General features: G+C 39.9%; 2 protein-coding genes across 4 annotated transcripts in view; both read right to left on the minus strand.

Moving 5' to 3' along the window:
• Positions 1 to 4353, minus strand: part of NUP54 (nucleoporin 54) — a 29419-nt gene extending 25066 nt beyond the window's left edge. For 2 of the 3 annotated variants that reach the window (XM_036278169.1, XM_036278177.1), the window contains exons 1-3: positions 4257 to 4353; positions 477 to 560; positions 243 to 389 (exon numbers count right to left, since the gene is read on the minus strand). In XM_036278169.1, coding sequence (XP_036134062.1) covers positions 243 to 389; positions 477 to 560; positions 4257 to 4323 — 298 coding nt within the window. In that variant the 5' untranslated portion in view covers positions 4324 to 4353. Of the gene's footprint in view, positions 1 to 242; positions 390 to 476; positions 561 to 3410; positions 3573 to 4256 lie in introns of all 3 variants that reach the window. The other variant, XM_036278186.1, reaches the window with a different exon arrangement.
• A 3537-nt stretch (positions 4354 to 7890) lies between these two features.
• SCARB2 (scavenger receptor class B member 2) overlaps positions 7891 to 21332 on the minus strand; it is a 55859-nt gene continuing 42417 nt past the window's right edge. Inside the window, exons 7-12 of the mRNA XM_036264956.1 lie at positions 21080 to 21249; positions 17386 to 17504; positions 15635 to 15708; positions 14226 to 14277; positions 10932 to 11090; positions 7891 to 9286 (exon numbers count right to left, since the gene is read on the minus strand). Coding sequence (XP_036120849.1) covers positions 9248 to 9286; positions 10932 to 11090; positions 14226 to 14277; positions 15635 to 15708; positions 17386 to 17504; positions 21080 to 21249 — 613 coding nt within the window. The 3' untranslated portion in view covers positions 7891 to 9247. The remainder of the gene's footprint in view (positions 9287 to 10931; positions 11091 to 14225; positions 14278 to 15634; positions 15709 to 17385; positions 17505 to 21079; positions 21250 to 21332) is intronic.

Below are 21332 nucleotides of genomic sequence, written 5' to 3' on the forward strand. Positions count from 1 at the left end.
CGAACCCAACTGGGGCCAGGGACAAACCGCAACCGAGGTACGTGCCCTTAGTGGGAACCAAACCCAGGACGCTGTGGTCCGTGGGCTGACGTGCTAACCACTGAGCCAAACCGGCCACGGCAATATTTATAATTCTTTTAAAAAAAAGCTATCCACTAAAGTATTTTGAACAATACACTCAACAACGTCAGCTATATTGTTTTAATTTTATACTGGAAATAAGACGAAAACCTCATACTTACTAGTTTGTTGCTGCTGCTGCTGTGTATTAAATCCTCCAAATCCAAGTCCAGTTCCCAAACCAGTACCTAAACCAGTACTAGTTCCAGTTGTTGTGCCAAAACCAGTACCAAATCCAAAACCTTTATTCTGAGTACCACCAAACAGTCCTTTAAATAAAACATTGAAATGACATGTTAAAAAAAATTGACGTCTAGCTCATTTACTTCTACAAATGACTAAAGTTTCTCTCTTACCAGTAGTGCCCGTGTTAGTTGGAGCAGAAAAGCTGAACGCAGAACCTGCTGTTGTAGATGTTGTCCCAAATCCTCCGAACCCACCTAATTACAACGGAATAAAGAAAATAGGAAGAATGTTTTGTATACATGTGAGGTAATTTCTTTTTCAAATTATTTTAAAAGTAATTGCTATACACAAAGACAAGATTTATTGATCTATTTTTCCTTTCCCTCCTTTCAACATCATTAAAAAAAGAAACATTCTACTAATCAAGAAGTCAATACGTTGCAAGAAATAAGTGACTTAAGTATTTAAACTAGAATAACTACAGGGATGATTAACAGTTACGGCTGAGAAAACATGTTAAGCCTATGGCCATTATGTTTAACAAACTAAAAAATGATTATGTATGTACTTTTAGAGTACGGATTGCAAATTCAAATGCCTACAAGATTTAGGCTGATAACATTAATGGATGGTGGAACTGTTCAATGTGAAGTTTTTAAAAATGGCAGCAGTTCCTAAATTCTAGCAGACTACTGCTGCAAAAGAATGGCAGTTTAGCAGTGTAATATATCCCCATTTTTTCCAAAAGAAATAGAAGATCTAGATTTCCTCCGTGAAATTTACAGAATTAAAATCCCTAATGCAATTGTTTTCTTGCAACTAATTCAAATGTTTTTAAAGTAGTGTGCTGAAGAGATCAAAATGGCAGACTGCGTTGACACCTTGCAACCCTGGCTTTGGTCAATTAATTTATACTCTACTCTAGCTTATATTTCTACTTGGTCTCCACTGAGCAACTTTTCAAAGAAAACATACCAATATACTGATCTCTATACAACAAGAATGTGTCTCTTGGAGGAAGATATAAGGGAGAAAATAGCACAAGTGGAAGGCAATTGCAGGGAAAGTGAACAGAGCTATCACATACCTCTGGAAAATATATCAGTTTGGCAAATCTGACAGATATACAAATTCCATCTTTTGGTAAGTGTAGAGACAAAATTAATCTTAACTATATCTAACTTGACATGTGAACAGAATGAAATACTAGCCAATCTAAAATTGTTTTATGTATTTTCCTTATTGTCAGTCTTTACCTGATTACCAATGTGGTGCTGCAGGTTTTCTGGGAGTCTAACTTATGACCTCATATATTTCTGGTATAAGAGACAGAGATTCATCAATATTGTAATATAGAAGATAGAAGAAGGAAAAAAACCCAAACCTTTGATATTCACCATGTAATTCTGTTATAGAAAATGACTCAAGAACAGAATGCATGTTGCATGCAGGCAACACCACTCTATTTATATGCTCTAGAGTAGACTGCAAAACTGGAAACATTTTTGATAAAAATCACCTAAAGTACTGAACATTGTTCTTAATCTTTTTCATTACTCCTCATTTCCATAGGAAAACTACCATATACTTTGAATTGGCTACATGATAAAAATATCAGTCAGGACCTTATCATGCTCCATAATACAAAAAATGTTTATTATTAATAGTGGATCTGCAAGGATACAAAATTAAAAAGTAGACAAAAAATTTTTATCAGCTCTTTGCTGAAGGCAAAGTTAATGAACATATGTAAATAATAGTTAAAACAGCTATATTATCACAATTCAAAACTTAACAGTGATAATTCCTATGTATATAAAAGTAGTTAAACAGTTATATTATTACAATTCAAAATTTAACAGTGATAATTCCGAATGAACATGAAATCAAGCAAATACCAACAGATTTATTTATTGTTGGTGAATTACAACTCGGTGGCTTTGTCTGGAAACACAAATTTGAAAATAATGTTTCTGTTTTACCCAGTGCCAATTTTAAGCAAACAGGAAAAAGCAAACATACCAAACGACAGTAATATATGATCACTTTAAATATATCTTAATGATAATGGATTATTTCATCTTTGGAATTTTCAAGTATTCTTCAAGAAGTTTTCAAATCAGGTGCCAGGGTGATACTCACAGTAGCAAGTTGCATAAAATACCAGGAACTTCCCAAAAAAGTTTTAGGAAATAAAATTTAACAAATGCATATAATTGGCATGGGCATAAGTGGCATAATGTAAGAGAATATGGACAACAAATTCATATACGAGCAGCTGATGAACAAGATTTTTCTATGGGGTCATTGTATATATACATAGACCTATTTTAAATTTATACATACACATACATTATAGTTTGTGTTTTGCAAATTTTCCAATGAACTTCAAACAATCCATCTAAATAGTAAAATCTTCATAATTATCTTTTGAATGCAAAGATGTCTAGCCTACCTTTTAGAACTCAGTGCTGACAATAAAATAAATTGTACTCTCTGATCATTTTTTAAATTTTCCAGGAAAGAATTGGTGATTCCTTCTATTATTACATATCTTACAGAAATGTGTACACATGCTGAGTTGAACAAAGAAATTCATTACTATTCTTATTCTTATTCTTATTATTATGCAGGTTAAAAAACAAGACAGGTTACTGCTGTTCGTATAAGACGTGTTCTCTTAGGAAACACAAGAACAATCAAATGAAATTCCAATGAAAGATGCAAGAAAAAAATGAAAGAAAAAATAAATAAGTGACTGCAGGAGTCCAAGAATCCCAGAAAATGGGCCTGACTGCTGAGCTTATCCTTTGGAAGAGACAGATATCTAATAATTTGGAAGACAGAGTCTACTCAAAAATAACAGTCCATTCCAAACTCCTATACTTGGAAATTATATTCTGTTCAATTAAATACAAATTTAAAATTTAACAAAGGAACATTATAACTTGCAAGACAGTCAAAACTTGATACAAATGTTATTGATTCAACATTAGGTGATAATTTCCTTCCCTCATTAGACAAGTCCCAAACTCTAGGAATCACAAAATATTCTTGGACTCCAGCTCCCAACATTCGTTACACATACGACCCGCAGTATCTACCTGCACTTGCCAGACTGTTACCAAAATTGAACGGAGTCGCCGAGGTAGAAGGAACACCGAAATTCCCAATATTAAAGTTCACTGCAGGATTAGCAGTTAATCCGAAACCCCCAAAATTAAACCCACTGGCGGTGGAGTTGGCAGTCTCAAGCCCACCAAATCCTGATAGGCGTGTAGGCAAAGAAACAAACGAAATTTAAAATGGAAAAGGGAGAAGAAGAAAAAGAAAAAGCAAGATAGTATTATTAGAAGAGTGCTGAAGTTTTATAGAAGTGAACAAAAGACAAACCTTGACTTTGCTCCAAACAAGTTAAGAAAGCGGTGGGGACAGGAGGAAGGAGTAGGAGCGTGAAGTCCCCTAGCGGGGGCCAAAGGGGCCGGGGCGAAGGCTCCCGCCCCCCGGGGGCCGGGCCCGAGGGAGCCGCAGGGCAGCGCCCCAGCCCCCAGCCCTACCCTCTCCGGGCCCAGCAGCAGGGGCCCTGCGAGCGTCCCCGCCGGGACTGGAGGCTGCGGTGAGGAGGGGAGGGGAGGGGAGGGCGGGTCTCCCGCAAGGTTAGAGAGGAGCCGCCTCCGAGTCCAACTTCGCGATGGCGGGAAGCGAACCCTAGGAGGGCAGGGTCCAGCGGGGACCCATGCTCAGCATGCGAGCCCCGGGTTGGATGTCGAGTCCCCCCGCGGCCTCCTCAGGAGCCGCCCCGGCCAGCTCTGCCGCCGCCCGCCCTTTTCCGAAGCCCTAAAGTCTCCGCCCCGGCAGGAAACCCCAGGAGCCCCAGCCGGGGAGTCTCGGAGCGAGGCGGGCCAGAGGCCTCCCCTCCACCCCAAGAGAAGGTCCGGGGAACCACTCACCCGCGGGGGCTGCGGGGGCTGCAGTGGTGCCCGACGTGCCCGAAGGAGCCCCAAAGTTGAAGGCCATGTCGCGGGAGCAAGGGACCAAGAAGCGGCTCCCGCGACACAGGGTGCACTTCGCTTTTTGATCCGGCGGGGAAATTTTCTCCGGCTCGCGGAGTTCCGCCTCTTTTCTGGCCTAGCCTATGGGGCTGGAACGCTGGGAAGGCGTGGGGGGTGAGGACGGAGAGGGAACACCCCGGATCCGGCTAGTTTCCGGGGCATCGTGGCTTCCTGCGGCGTCTAGCGTCACATCCGAGGTGAAATGCTGGAAATCTAGCAGAGACGTGTCGCTTGAGAGCCCTTAAGAACTAATTTAGGCTGGTCCGTTGGAATAGATGTGCAGATACGTGTATGTCATGAAGACAGGGTAGGAAAGAACCAAATCCTTATTCTCCACAGTGGGGACCCTGTGGGTAATGTTACAACGGAAAGTTCAGGAAGCCGTGTGTCATGTAGGGTCATGGGAGTAAATTTTTTAAAAAGTTGGGGGCCAAAAGTGGCGCCTCAGAAAAGGATGCCTCTCTCTAGCTTATTTTTATAAAACAAACCTTTCAGAATTATTTGATTCATAAGTCTATGTTCTTGTATAACTTTAATAAAAAGTAACAAAAAAGCCATTGTATTTACCAACATTACAAATGTCCTTAGACCTAAGAACGGTATCTTGTAAATAATTTGGCAAGACTATGGAACACAAGATCTTTCCTTACAGCATTGTTTATAAAAACAAATTACTGGAAACAAATGAGTTTGCTTCAGTAAATTTATACAAAGGAATACTATTCAGACATGAAATGGTAACTGTAAATTACAAGGAAAAAAATGTATAACACTATATGACATGCTACAATTTAGGTGAAAGGAGGAGGGCTAAAATATATAATACACATACTTTCATAAAATATTCCAGAAAGATAAGTTTTTAAAAATTTATAACATCATTGACCTCTGGGAAGATTAATCGAGTGGCTAGGAGATAGTTGGAGGAAGACTTTTTATTTTAAATCTCTTTAATTGCCTTTTGAAAATGTAAATTGATTCCCTATTCAAAAAATTAAATAATGCTCACAGTGATCATTGCAGGAGTCCCAGTGAGAGCTTGGGTTAGGACAGCAGGAGCAGAGACTGGGAAGCATGGGAAGCACTTGATGATGGGATATGGAGGGAAGGCTGAGGTGTAGCAAGAATGCCTGGTTTGTAGCTTGTACAGCTGGGTAAATTGTGATGCCATTACCCAGTAATGGGAATTTGGGAAGAAGATAAGAACAAAATGAGTTCCTTTCTTTACTCGCTGGATTTGAGGACAACCTGGCTGAGGATATCCATCAGGTGGTTTGGATATGTGAGGCTGAGGGTGAACAGAGCAAGGCAATAGGACTGTCAGGGAGGGAGTATCAAGTGAAAAGAGGTTGCAGCTGTGCACTGGTATTAACAAGTAGTGGCCAGAGAGTTAGAAGAATCAGAGTGCAACCACAGAAATGGCCTTGAAGTAGGCCTGAATAAGGGTTAGTGCAGGTAGATTTGGGAGGAAGCAGCAGTGAGGGCAAGGAGTGTGAGACAGGGTATGCAGAAATGATCACAGGAAGCAGTTCCACCAAGGGCAATCCTAGTTGAGGAACCCTGTAGAGTGAGCCTGAGGCCTGTTCCTCTGAGGACTGGAACATTCATCAGCTTACTCCTGCCCAATTTAGTTGAGCGTGTACCTGGGGGTATTAATTCCCCATGCTCCTGGGGGGCTCTCAGCACTCTGGAGAAAGCCCTGAGGCAGAAAAGTACACCATGGGACCTGCTTGGAGTGGGACTTGTCTGGCTCCCTATAACTATCCACCACAGTTGAGCTGATATCAGAGGTGGCCCAAGGGGTGTGACTTAGGCCTGTGTTGGACAAGAGAGCAAAGAACATCTTTCAAATAAAACTCCATAGACAACTGGACATCTGATGACATAACATACAATTTCCAATGCAGTTTCATATAAATGGGTTTTTTATTAGTGAAATACTTCATTTCAGTAAGGGTAGAAATAAACATGTCAATCACATGAAATGAACAAACTATACAAGCTACAAGAAGAGCATTCGGGTCAGTATTCTCTAATAGCCACAAGCAATGAACTCCAGTAATAATGCCCAGAGGGCCAAGCGTGAAGGTCACCTTTTGTGAAACTCACATCTCAAGCAATGTAAATAAAAAATTATCCTCTCAAGTAAAAACCACGACAGGGGTTAGTTGTATGGTACTTGTTCCACTTGACCATTAGTAATCTTTCTATAAGTGAGGAAATAAAGCCTAGAGGGAAAAGCATGGAGCTAAAAGTAGCCAAGCATACTTCCTGTCCTGTGTTCTAGTTCCAATTTCCCCTCTGTCAGTTTGGTTTCTCCCTAAGGTGAGTATCATAGTACAGGACACTGGTGTTCTGTGATTGTGACAATCACAAAGATTTCGGGGCCTTTCCAGGAAAGTGGCTCCAAGAGTGAGTATGAAGAATAGTTTGTTATTTTCATTCTAAAACCAAATAGGTAGTACATTCATGCTTCCTAACCAAGCTATAATCTTGACTGCAGTTTATTTATGAGTTTGCCATAGACTTCTCAGAAGAAAAATATCAAATGTGATTTTAAGCCAAGTAACTATTAAGAATCATGTGGGAATAATATGGTTTCTGTCTCCCTGTCTGTGTGGGATTCAGTCTAACGGTGTGTGTTTGTGTGTGTGTGTATATATATGTATATATACATATATATATATGAATGTTATCATTCATAGTAGTTACAAATTTAAAAAATTTCCTCCTCACAGATGGTTATATCCTGAAAATAGGATGAACTAGTGAGTATTCACTGGCTTATCAGTTTTATTAGTGTGGATACATGGATACATAAAAGAATAAGATATGCCAGTTATCTAGTTAAATGTTAATTTAAAAATCTAGATATTTGGCATTAGTGAAGACAAAATATCTTTAATTTAGTTTTACACATTTCATTGATTTGGGGTAACCGTAGGTTCTATCTTCATTTAAAGAAATGTTGAGAGCTAATGAATTGCCCTTTCAAGAAGGGAAACTTATTACATATTGCTTTAGTGTAGAGAAAGGGGAAATTGGGAAAAATAAACAAAAACAATTAATTACCCCATATAGGGATCAGAAACTATATTTGTGAAATCCATGGCTTTTTTCCCTTCATTTGCTTACACTGAAATCCATTTATAAACAAAACCAAAAAAATACTGTAGAGTTATTCAGTTGTTAAGAAATTTTGTATGTGTTTTGCCAGACAACTATAAGTTTCTCAATAAAAAATGAATATTGAATTTTGAGAATAAAAAAAATTGCCCCTGCCTGGCTGGTGTGGCTCAGTGGTTGAACATCGACCCATGCACTGAGAGGTCACAGGTTCGATTCTCAGTCAGAGTACATGCCTAAATTGTGCGCCAAATCCCCAGTGTGGGGCATGCTGGAGGTGGCCAGTCGATGTTCTCCCTCATAGATGTTTCTGTCTCTCTCTCCCTCTCCCTGCCTCTCTCTCTGAAAATCAATAAAGGGAAAAAAAATTTATTGGAGGATTGAGTCAAAGTAGATAAAATTTCTTTAAAAAAAAAAAAAAAAAGCCCTTAAATATGCTTGGTTCTCAGACCTCTGACTTGGGTTACACCAGAAACCAAGAGACCTTCTGAAGAGAGGTGACTCTGCTTCTGGTCCCAAGGGAACTTTAAAGCACTTTCTGTGCAATATTTTAAAACACTCATTCTGCCAGCAAGATGATTGTCACAGGAAGTGTAGGGCACATTTTTCTCTCTTCAGTGAGTGACAGTGAGCCACAAAACATCAAAAGGAACCAAATCTGAGGAAAGAACAACTTATAAAAACAATTTTAAAGTTACCAAAAAGACTGTCCTGGAAGAAATGTCTCTTTAGTGTAATCAGACTTACTGAAATTTATGTGCAACTTAGGCTGCGGATGCATGGATTTCTTTTACTCATAAATAATTTTACAAATAATCAATAGTATTGTAATTAATACAGTATCATATTTGGCAAGGGTGATGGGGAGGGGAATCAGTTATTGATTACATTCTCCCAGGAGCACCTTTCCACAGCAAGATAATTTCAGCTGAAAAAACAACAAGCTATCCACAAATCTCAGAACTAGCATTTAGTTCTACTCCATGAAATCTGCACTGTCCTCAGCAACATTATCTATGCATTCTTTTGATTCATAAAAGTGCAAGAAAAAAAAATCCTCAGGTGTTTATCATTATGGACTCATTAGGAGTCTCATTCTACCCAACCCCTTCCCTACTTGATTCCTATCAGGTATGAAAGTAGTCAAAAGACCAAATTATTTTCCTGGAGGAATTATGAACTAACAATTAGCATAAAATGCAACAAAAAACTTTTAAAAAAGAAATTAGATTCATTTGAATGACGTACTCAATGAGGCTACCATTACCCTGGGTTCTGAACTCTTATTTACTTCTGGTTTTGGGGTGACATGAATGGAGGAATACAACAAAAACAAAAAAATGGTATGTATTTCTGTACTTGGAGTACAAAGTTTGGTGAATGAAGCACACCGAATAAGGTTAGGCCAATAGCGTTAAGTGATTCAGACGTTATAACCACAACAGTGGTCACAAAATTCTGGAGCTACCAGCACCCAACAACAATAAAATTACTATACAAGAGTTTATTAAATACTTGCTAGACCCGTGAAAAACAAAACGCGTTGTCAGGGACCACAGGATGTGATAAAGCCTGATGGCTAACAAATCAGCCTGTTCTTTGAGCTCTGGCCCTGCCGCTTTCATCACTTGCCAGCTCCGGCTCTTCTCCCTCCTCTCACACCAGGCAGTGAGCTGCGAGGACGCTGCTGGTTTCCCCACGTCTGATTCAGGTCAGGAGAGCCCTCCACGGTTTTCACCACACTCAGGCCACGGTTAGGTAGGTTAGGTTCGCATGAGGGGTGCTCTTTCATCTGCAGTTCCCTGTGACTCCGAAGAGAGAGGACAGCAAAGTTAGGCGTTCGTGTCAGAAACTTTTCTCCACGTGAAAAGTAGGGGGAGGGGCGATGGAGGAAAGGGGGAGGAGAGACTGATAGGAAGGCAGTTGTGGCACTCATCTCTCTTCTCTGGGCCTGCTGCTGCTTCCTCTTCCTTTAACATTCAGCCCTAACCCTCTAGAGGAGGCCTGCTCTGACCATGTCACCCAGGTCCCAGAGCAGCCCCCTCCCGTATATGGATCTGAACTGTAACCTCAGCACATTTGGTTGAACTTGCCTCCGTCCTGTTTTGAAACCTGCCAGGGAACAATGTCAGGGAGGTGGTGATGAGTGCTCCAGCACTGCTTGCTTGTTGAATGCGTGGAGACGGTTAATTGTAGGGGCAGTGATAACATTTACGTGGGCTTTCATCTGTGCTTATGAAAATCTCAGTGACTGTACAATGTCAGACTGGAAGTGAGATCCACAGATAGAAATGGCAAAATGCAGGGGTGTAAAGTACAGCATGGGGAATATAGTCAATAATATTGTGGTGACTATGTATGGGGCCAGGTGGGTACTGGAACAACTGGGGGGACACTTTGTAAAGTATGATTGGCTAACCACTATGCTGTACCCCTGAAACTAATACACAATAATATAGAATGTGAACTATAACTGAAAAATAAATTTTAAAATAAACCTAAAAAATAAGAAACATAATGAAGGAACATGGAAGATGGGAAATCTGGGCTAATGTTATTCAGATGTTTTCTACCTATTTCATTTCCTATTTCATGTGGGCCTCAGACAATTAATTGAGGCAGAAAAAATTAACAATCTTTGTTGCAACAAGGGAAGCTGCTGAGAATTTAAGAAAGGCTCCTATAGAAAATGGTCAGTGAAGGTATTAAGACACCTGGGTTGGCCCGCTAGTCACTTAGGTCTGTTTATCCCATCAATTTGGGGTTGTTCCCATCCCTCCAGGAAAGGAACGGCAACCCCTGTGCTAATCATTTATGATGCAATAATGACTCTGTGGTAGGTATATTTGATAATATACTACAGATTCTTTCCAAGCAGGTCCTGGTTGCCTTGCTCTATAATCTTGGAGCTGATTTTATTGTACAACTACTATTTACCGAGCTCCTACTAAATGCTAACATTGAGCCAAGTACTTTATGTTTACGACATCACCTAATCCTCACAAATAGCTACTAAGGGAGGCTCAAGTAGTATTCCATTTTACAGATGAAGAAACTGAGACACAGTTTTTAGGGTCACAGTCTAGATATTAAATCACAGTTTTTAGATATTAAGTGACGATCCTGGGATTTGAACCTAGGCAGTCTGACACAAATGCCAGGTGCTTAGATGTTATATAGTCTTCCTTTTCTTTCAGATTATTTTCAAAGATGGAAAGCTTACTCCCAGGGATTCCATTCCCACCACAAGAGCTCCAAACACTGGACAGTGCCATCCTATCTCCCCTCCTTGCTTCTCATTCTGCCCAGCAGTAATGTAAGCATGAAATCACCGTGTCCAGCATAAAACCTCAGAATACACCCTAAAGAGCCAGCTGACTGCCCTTCAGCGAAGCCCAGTTGAATTCTCAGGTATAGTTATCCAATAAGAAGTTCCTCCATGCTCACCTCATCCATGGATCCCTGTCCTCGGCACACAAGCCAGGTGAAGATCAAACCGAAGAACACACCCAGTGCCATGACAATGTAGGGTATGTTGGTCACAATCATCATAGTGTTAATCACAGACTTCAGTCGACTTGCAGTCTCTTTGTCAATGAGAACACTCTAGGAGAACGAGAAAATAAATAGTTATTGCCTTGATTACTAAATATCTAGGGTGTAACTTTTTTTTTACTATATCTTTTTTCCAAATCATTAAATGCAATTTGGGTATGTCCTCCTGTTAGCAAACCAGAGATACAGAAAATCCATTTATAAATTAGAGTAACTAGAGGGGGCATTTATTCATTAACATCTTCCCTTTTCTCTTAATTAATTAATTAAATTTTCTCATTTCTTTTTACATTTTCTTTTTTAAAATTTATTTCTTCCCCTTTTCTCTTGAAGACATGTTTTATTCTCAAAATGTGTTAGAAGAAGGAGGAAAAAAAGTATTAAAAAATATTGAGATAATGTTATTTTTTGCTTTGTATCAGATAACTTCAATTCATTTTTTAAAATCTAGCTCAGCATAACTTCCTCCCAGTTTTCTCTGGCCACCTCAGTCCTGGTTAAGGCTCTTTTTCTGCGTTTTCAGCTCACTCTCTAAAATCCTCCAATACTGTCTTTCTACTCTGCATTGAGACTGTCTGTTTAGTTGTTGGCCTCCTTGTGACCGTGAGATCCGAAAGGCCAAAGTTTCATTTCAGTCGCCTTGACAATGGGTATAGCACACAATGGGTGCTCAATTCATGTCGGTAGATGGAATAAATGAATGAATGAAACATTCCAACAATGGTATAGGGAAAGAATAATTTCTCTCTTGATTAGATCTATACTAATAAGGACCAGAGGTCTCAACAGAAAGTGTTCAGAGGACGTCTTGAGGCTAACCAGCATTCCAGAGGGTGTTCTAACTAAGGAATGCTCTAGAATAACACTTTCTGTATGAAGGGCAAAGTTTATCACTTTAAACTGTCATGACTGAGTTATCTGAAAAAGCTTAATTCCATAAAATTCATTTGCAAGAAATGGGACTTTGGGCTAAATTTAGGCTCAGTTTGCACTGGGGCAGAGGCTAGGGAAAAAGGGCTGGCTTTTCCAGGAACTGGCCAACTGTCAGGCTCAGTCTCCTCCTCTGGAAGAAGAGAGCAGGAGAGCAGCCTCCAAGGTCACTTCCAGGTCTCCCTGGATTTAGTCTGGTCTTGAACAACAACAAAAAAATCAAAGCAGAAGTTCAAGTGGAGGGGACTTCAGATACGCTGCAACTATAAACAAAAGCTTACATGGCAGAGCCACTCCTCATTTTCAAAAAGCCCTACTTTCATGTTCTTCCCACAAATAATAACATTGATGACCCAGGAGCAAGTGTAAATAGGTCCTACAAAAATGGCAAATACACTGCCCAGCCAGTGTTGCTCAGTGGTTGAGCATCGACCCATGCACCAAGAGGTTGCCGGTTCGATTTCTGGTCAGGGCACATGCCCAGGTTGTGGGCCAGATCCCCAGTGGGGGGCATGCAGGAGGTGGCCAATCGATGTTTTCTCGCTCATTGATGTTTCTATCTCTCTCTCCCTCTCCTTTCCTCTCTCTCTAAAATCAATAAGGAAAAAAAAAGACAAATATTGCCTGAACTTTTCTTATGAGACAATAAAAGCATTGTCTTAGCATTGTAATCACAAATCCTTCTAGTTTATAAATGTGGCTACCAATATAATGCTAAATTAGAAAAGGATATAAAAGTAGCTACAGTATGGTCTCAATGATGTAATTTCAAAATCAGAATAATGCCGAGGCCACAAGCAGATGTCCAATGCACCTTCTACTCAGGGACAGGCTTAGCAGGGGTTCGCTTTTTAAACATATTTTCTAAAATTTCCAAGAGTTCTATAAAGAGCACATATTAGTTTGACAAAATGTAAACCATTAAGTTATTTTGTACAAAGCTGTTATCAGAAAAAGTTTTACAACACATTGGTAAGTAAAAGAAAGCAAGTTAAAGACAATATGTCAGTCTGACTCAGGTTTTGTGAAAAGCAATTTTAATTTTTTCCTTTTTCTTGCTTTAATCTGTTACCAAATTTTCTACAAAGAACAAGTATTTTTAGGGAAGAGAGAAAAATAATAAACACTTTTAAAATGCTGCTATTTACAACAAAAGCCAGTCAACTGAGATTTACTGAGGGAGAAAACCTTATAATTTTTCCCTCGAAACTGGTTGGAAGAGAGGGAAACTAAGGAGACAGAACTATAGTTAATGTAATGTGTAATTCAGAAAAAAATTATTACCAGCGTCTTAAATAGTGGGTGTTTTCCGAGCCTTCAGAATATGCTTTTATTAACAAAACTTCAATTTACACCTGACATTTAGAGATATTTATTATTATTATTTTAGAGACAGAGTAAGGGAGAAAGAGAGACACATATACAGAGAAAAATCGATTTGTTGTTCCACTTATTCATGCATTCATTTGTTACTTCCCTGACTGAGGATTGAACCCACAACCTTGAGCCATCGGGACAGTCTAACCAACTAAGCTACCCAGCCAGGGCCTAGAGATAATATTTCTGTGGGTACACTTCAAAAGAAATATTTCTTCAGGGAAACTCCTTTTTATGTTTAAACTAAGATAGGCTCTGTTTCCTATAATTCACGATATGTTTATTTACCAGAAAGTAGAAAAAACTCTATGCTATGATGAAGACTGAGGCAACCATGCATCGCTGAAATTAACAGGCATGGATCACATTTTATTTAACCATTTCTTTAACCACTTACACAAAATTTTTATTAATGTTGCCAGTCATTTTAATGTTATTCTCTTTTTCTCCTCCTTAACTAATGAACAGTAAACGGATGACATTTTACAAACTGGCAGGGTTGCAAAGAAGGTTTAATTGGACCTTCTTAATTGGACAAAGATTTAATTGGACATCTATCTGAATGCTGGCTATTTATTGTTTCAACAGTGTCTGACATTGCTTTATAGACCTTTGCAATTTTTTCTTGCACAACCAGTTTCCCAGAAGGTAGTTTTACCCAAATAATATTTTCAAGAAGGGAAATTTCTTTCTGGTATTTTCAAATCTCAGATATAAGTGGCTTCATGTAAACACATACATAAATTTTCTGAGGACAAACAGGTTTTTAACCACCCCCCCATATCTAAAATGACACATAATACAATAGTAGACATCATCATGGAAGGTTTCCAAGCTTCCATAGGTAAAGCACACCTGTGGCTCTCTCCCAGGACTCACCTCATTGACATGCACCACTGGAAAAACCATGGTTCTGATGTTTCCTGTTTCACTGCAAAGACAAAAGATGAGATCATCTTATAGACATCCTCACTGTGAGAGCACACTGGAGAGAGACGTTTATAGGAAGTTCCAGCACACTTATTTCATTAAATTACCCAGAATTTAAAGAGACTTCTTAGTTATCGAAGATACTTTGTTCCAATCTGTCAGTGTAGCAATGCCAAGTGTGGCGCATTTATGTAAAACACAAGATGTTGAACACAAAATGATGCCAATTCTCCCAAGAGTCAGAGATGGGACTACAGCTGGCAGAACAATGCTGCCAGTCCTCAGAATATTTTGTAACTAGGCTACCAGGTATCATCTCCACAAAAGTCCAGAAAAATCACTTACTGAGCATTTACCATGCACCTGCTCTGCACCAGTGTTTTGGGAACATTATCTCATTTAATTCTCATAGTAGTCCCATGCAGTGGGTATTACTGTCCCAGGTTTAAGAGAGGAAATTATGGCTCAGAGTAATTTGTCCAGGACCATCAGAGTAAATGGTAGAGCCAGGATGGTAATTCCATTTTTAGTCTAAAGCACTAGTGACTAGACCTTAACTACTAAATTATCTGGCTCAGAAATACACACATGGGTGACAACTGTATTTGTGCAACCCACATTTGCTTCCTAGAAATATCCATAACTGTGGGATTAAATCTGGCAAATTTGATGGGGGAACTAACAAGTTTTATAGATAGATAAAAAGAATAGATAGATAGATGGTATTATGCATAGTTTTGCATTCTGTTTTTTCCAGTCAATATTAAATCATAAGCATTTTCTCATATCCCAAAAATTCCCATTGAAAAATTTGAGCAGGAGACTATATTTAGGAATCCTAATTAAGTTGTGGTTTTTAGATGGAGTGTGGAAAGGCTAGAAACAAGAGACCATTTTAACTATCCAAGTGGAGCTTGTGGCTGGCCCAGGGTGGGTGTGGTGAGGAAGAAAGGAGACAACCAGAGTTATGGCAAGGGAAATACTTAGTGGAGTGGGCAAGAGCCAACTCTGTAGTCTTGCTAGCTGTGTGAGTTCTAGCAAGCTATTTAATTTCCCTGTGCCTCATTTTCTTCATCTATGAAAAAGGTATAATACAGGGCTATTGTGAGAAATAAATGAGTTCATATATGTAAAGTACTTAGAACAACGCTTGATCCATGGAAAGCACTGTATATGCATTTGGTTAAATAAGTAAATTCCAGACCAAGGGAAACTAAGAAAATGCTGGTCATGCCTCATCCCGAGGGGCAGAGATGAGTGGACTTAGAAGTGGCCTGTATCCCTCCTGACATCAGCCCCACCAGAAAGTCACTGTAGGAAAACTACCCTTTGCCTCTGTAGAAAGAAGCAAAACTTACATAAAGCCATCTCTTTTTTCAACATAAACATTGATTTGGAACCTCTTGGCTGCTCTTAGGATAATTCCAGTCAACTGCAAATCAGAGAAGTAGAAAGAAAACATTACTAAAACCACAAACACAATTTTTTTTAATAGAGCACCATTTCTGTGTGGTTCTGATAAACAGGGTGACCACTGCCATGTTTGACAGGCATAGTGGAACACTGACCCCAGAACAAAATGACCATGTAGATTATTTTTAGGTGCGTGGTAGACCAATGTTTCTCAAACTTTAATATGTGTATGAGTCCTTGTTAAAATGCAGGTTCTGACTCAGTAGGTCTGGGGCCTAAGATTGAGCATTTCTAACAAGCTCCCAGGATGCTGCCACTTTGAAGAGCAAAGCCCTAGAGGACCCTGGCAGAAGGGTGATCCAACAGAGACCCAGTCAGGAGGATGGTTGTCACTGCCACAGAACAGTGCTCAAGTGTGGTTAGGGCCCACCCAAGAGGAACAGCTGCTACTGTCATCTAAGGTTATGGGACTGTGCCTCGCCCTAGCCCTTGGTAATAAACTCCTGCTAACAGTTTAGCTGATGAAAAGGAACTTACTGGTGGCTAAGACAGAAAAGGGGAGAAAAACACACCTGATCTTATTCACAAAAAGATAAGACCACTGATTTCTCAGGTACAAATGCACTGAGTTTAGCTAAGAGTGAAGTCCCCCTAAATTGCTATTCTAAAAGAATGTTTTGCTTTTCTCTTATTGTGCCATGTGTTCAAAAGCCCAAGAATGAAGATATCCGACCTTTAATTCAGTTCCTAAAGTGAGAAGCTGTTGTGACCATAGACAGTCAGGGAGCACCAGGGAGTCTCCCCTGATGGTCCAAATGATGCAGGGGGAGGTTCTTACACAGATTGCTCCAAAAGCTAAAAAGATGAATGGACAAGGCCCACCCTGCCAAAAGCTAGAAAGATAATTGGATAGAAAAAAACAAAAGCCCTCCCCTCCCTATCCCTGTAACAACCATAGGCTTGAATAAAAAGGGGGGATGATCTTTGAGACTGGAGTCCTCCATTCTCCCAGGTCATGGCACATGAATAAATATCTTTCCTTTTGCACCAGCACCTGTCTCACAAATTTGGCTTTTGTTGTAGCAGGCAGCTGAGCCCACAATTTTCGGTTACACTGTCACATTCTGAAATGTGACATCCTTTTAACATGGTTTTTGTTTTTCTCTTCTATGAATATAGGATTAAAGTGTATGTATACCTGATGCATTTTAAGTGAATATATAATAAACTCTCAAAAGTACCTGTAGAAAGAGGTTTGCCAAAGGTGACTAAAGCTAATACATATGTCTAAATGTTAACCAAAACATTTCTGGCAATAAACAGAGGAATGTCTTCAACCTTGCTGATCGTGTCCCCATGGGAGAAATGTATGTATGTTCACGTCTAAGGCTGGTGACAGAAGTTTGACCAGGTTATCTGGGTCCAATCTCAGTTGTTTTCAGTGATGGAACTTTCACTGTTCCTTTTTAGTTAAAGCAGGTCTGCTGGCGTTTCTGCATAATTAGGTCCAGAGAATTCAGTCTTCCAAACAGGGGACTAGGAGACTATGCATTACATTGCACTGAGCTGGTTTTCCTACATTTGATTGTATATGAAAGGAAAACTATAGATTTAAGAGAGCTAAGGACTAAATCACAAACACTGAATAGACAGAATGAAACGTATGGTCTTTCACCAGAAAGAGGTGTGTACTCACAGGATTAATGTCCACAAACGTCTCATGATATTCCTTATTTGGATGCATGCCATCTATGGCAGAAACAAACTTCTCATCTGCTTGGTAGAAGTGTGGGAAAGATAAAATAATAGGTGCACCTGCGTTTTAAGGAAAATAGAAATGATCAATGTGGTTCTGTAAAGTCTAAGATAAATATAAAGTTCCTGACCACGAACCTGGCTCCTGATGGGTGAAAAAGCCATATAAAAGTAATCTTGGGTCAGAGAGGACAGGCTAAAATTTCATTCTATACCTCCTAGTTCAGGATTTATACTTCACTTTCTGACATCTCATTAGTTTAATCCACAATATATACTGAAGTTCCAGCTAAATTATTTAATACATTTTTTTTTTCTTTTTATTGATTTAGAGAGAGAGGACAGGAGAGGGAAAGAGAGATAGAAACACAGATGAGAGAGAACATTGACTGGCCGCCTCCTGCATGTCCCCCACTGGGGATTTGGCCCACAACCTGGACATGTGCCCCAACTGGAAATTGAACCAGTGACCTGTCGGTGCATGGATCAACACTCAATCATTGAGCCACACCAGCTGGGTATGAAGTTCCAGCTAAGTTATTTAGTCTTCAACAAACATGTACTCAACCTATAAAAGTAAGTGCTTTATACACATTATTTTAATTAATGTTCCCAGCAGCCCTATGAAACTAGAACTATTATCTTCATTTTGCATTTGAGGAAAGTGTGGTTCAGAGAAGAGACATAATTTAGCCAGGGACATCCAGCTGTCAGGTGACAGACGCAGAATTTTAATTAAATAAAGGATGTTTTAGCTCAAAGCATTTAAGGGCCTTGTTTCAACTACAATTCTCTGCCAATAAATGGCTTTTTTTTTTTTTTTTTGCTTGCTTCTTTTTCTGTTTTTAATTGATCTAAGATAGATCAATTTGTTCTCCTGCATATATTGATGCAGAACGTTTTAAGACTGTGCCTGGTCCTGATATCTGCCCAACCTCTGACTAGATCAACGCCTGCCCACATGAAGATCCTGTTTTATTTTATTTTTTGTTTTGCCTTTCCTATTAACTTTAAGAAACAAATTATTAAAGAAAACGTATTCTAGATTTTGCTATTGAGGAGGAGAGAGGAATCCAATAATTGTGGCCAGGGAATTTTTTTTTTTTTTTTAAGAAATTAGCCCTGGCCAGTTTGGCTCAGCAGTTAGAGTGTCGGCCTGCGGACCAGAGAGACCTGGGTTCGGTTCCCGCTAAGGGCACGTACCTTGGTTGCAGTTTGTCCCCACCTCGGTTGGGGTCATGTGGGTGGCAACCAGTCTATGTGTCTCTCACATCGATGTTTCTCTCTCTCTCATCCTCCCTCTCTCCCTCCCACTCTATCTGAAGATAAATGCAAAAATGTCCTCGGGTGAGGATAAAAAAAGAAAAAGAAAAAAAAAAAAGAAATTAGCTGATTGGCAAGTAATTTCATTCTTCTTACATATCCACCCATCATATGACTCAGTATACACATCATCTGTCACAAACACAATGTTTGCCCTTTACTCCTAGACAGTCTCACAGAGCCATAATTTCACTCTTTGTGACCTACAGTCACCTTTGAAATGTTGTTTTGTTTTTTTTTTTCTTTTTTTATCCTCACCTGAGGACATTTTTTGTTCAGGTAGAGTGGGAGGGAGAGAGAGGAACAGAGAGAGAGAGAGAAACATCGATGTGAGAAAGGAACACATCGAGTGGCTGCCACCCGCACAACCAACCAGGGCCGGGGACAAACTGCAACCGAGGTACGCGCCATAGCGGGAACCGAACCCGGGTCTCTCAGGACCGCAGGCCGACACTCTTAACCGCTGAGCCAAACCGGCCAGGGCTGAAATGTATTTTTAAAAATCTTTTGAGGGTTTAATAAGGGCCAGACACTACCCTAGGTGTTTTGTATCATTATCTGTAACCTTAACACAAGTTTCCAAGGAGATTATAATCACCCCCATTTTTATGGATGAGAAATCTGGTATCTAGAACCCTCCTTAATCAGCATGGCCAATTTGCTAACAAGCAGAATAGGACTCAAATCCCCATCTCCCTGACTCCAGAACACTCACTCATCCCACTATCCAAAATGTTTCCCTGGGGAATTCAAAACACTTGAGGGCAATCCGGAGAGGTAACATTTCAGTCCACATTTGCTAATACACAAGAAGCAAGAGAAAAAATTGTTGCCAGAGATTTGACTGTTGCATAAGTAGAATCTTCCTGTTGATTCTGCCATCAATTTCTTGAGGTAGCAGACATCCACACTTATGCCTGGAGCCAGAGGCACATGGGCTGAGTGGGCAGGGCACTATTTTAGGACTATTCACCCAGTAAGACAGTAGGAAAGATCAAAAGCAGAAACTTGTTCCCATTCAACCTTGGTGTTATCTCCAGGTGAGGGGTGTCGTGATCCTGGCACAGTGTTCCCCAAATACGTAGGAATCATCTTCATCACCTGGAGCTCATGTTAAAAGTATAGATTCTAGCCTGGCTGGTGTGACTCAGTGGCTGAGCATCAACCCATGCACCAAGAGGTTGCCGGTTTGATTCCTGGTCAGGGCACATGCCCAGGTGGTGGGCTAGATCCCCAGTGGGGGGCATGCAGGAGGTGGCCAATCGATGTTCTCTCTCATCGATGTTTCTCCCCCCTGCCTTCCTCTCTCTCTCTCTAACAAAAAAAAAAAAGTACAGATTCTGGGCCCTAGTGTTTGGGCCCTGGGACAGATATTTTTAATGATGCGCCAGATAATCCTAGTGCAAGGCCAGGTTTGGAAGACATTGCTCCATCAGACAAAGATAGGGAGGATACTGCTGACCTCAGACTTATCCCAAAAGGAGATTTTCAAACCAATTAGACAGGAGGGAAAAAGTAAATTACTTTATTCAGGAGAAAAGGGTTACAGCGTTACTCAAGAGAAACTGTAAAGAGGAATTGTAGCCTAAGAAGAGTCACAGTATGAATATAAGACCTTAGTTCCAACAAGGACTTGCTGAGGGATAAGGATATGATAAAAATCACATTCCCTCTCTAATCCTTGGTTTTCACATTTACAGAAAGAGGCCACTGGATATCTCTCTAGCAAAGGTATTGTAAATAATTATGCAACATAAGATTGTTAAAACTCGTCCTCAGATGAAATTATTTTGTCAGTTGTACCATTGATAATTCTACCTCATTCATGGAAAGGAGTAGAGTAGCCCAGACATTATGAAAAACTGAGAAATTTGCAGTCAGTGTTTAAAATGAACCTTTCTTTGAATCATTGAGACTCTTTACCTAGATCTGTGCTTTCTCATTACAGAGTTCTCCACTTTCTTTTAGCATTGTTTGAACGTGAAATCAGTTAATGCTTCAAATGTATTAACTATATGTAAATATGTAAAGCATTTGAAACAGTGACTGGTACTAGTAAGTACTAACAAACATAAGCTATTATTACTGTTATGACTTCTACACTGCCCACAAAAAACACATGGCATTCTAGCAATAAAAACCATTATAGGAAAGCAAATAATGTTTTGTTTTGTTTTTTTCACTATTCTATAGCCATGTTATGAAACATTGTTCTTGAAAGGTCATATGTTTTTTTGGTTGGGCTGACAATGTTCTCTATTGAAGAATACCAATCCTGCACTCCAGACCCTCGGAATCATGTCATCTCTTACCGTTCTTGCAGATGCTGATATTCAGAACTCCTGAGCCCAGGCAGTTTCCTGTGGGTATACAGAAGCCAGCATTGTCTGAAGTATTGGCTAATATTTCTTCAGGTACCTTAAACCGAAAGGCGGGCAGTCCCTGTACTCTCTCATAGTCACTGAAAGTTATATACAGTGACCTGTTAGGAAGCAAGAACAGAACGTCAGTGTGGGCTCCAGTCAGCACAATCTGGCCTGAGTCAGTTTTATATTCTTACTTGGC

Source organism: Molossus molossus, unplaced genomic scaffold (assembly GCF_014108415.1).
Source record: "Molossus molossus isolate mMolMol1 unplaced genomic scaffold, mMolMol1.p scaffold_m16_p_1, whole genome shotgun sequence".
Lineage (NCBI taxonomy): Eukaryota > Metazoa > Chordata > Mammalia > Chiroptera > Molossidae > Molossus > Molossus molossus.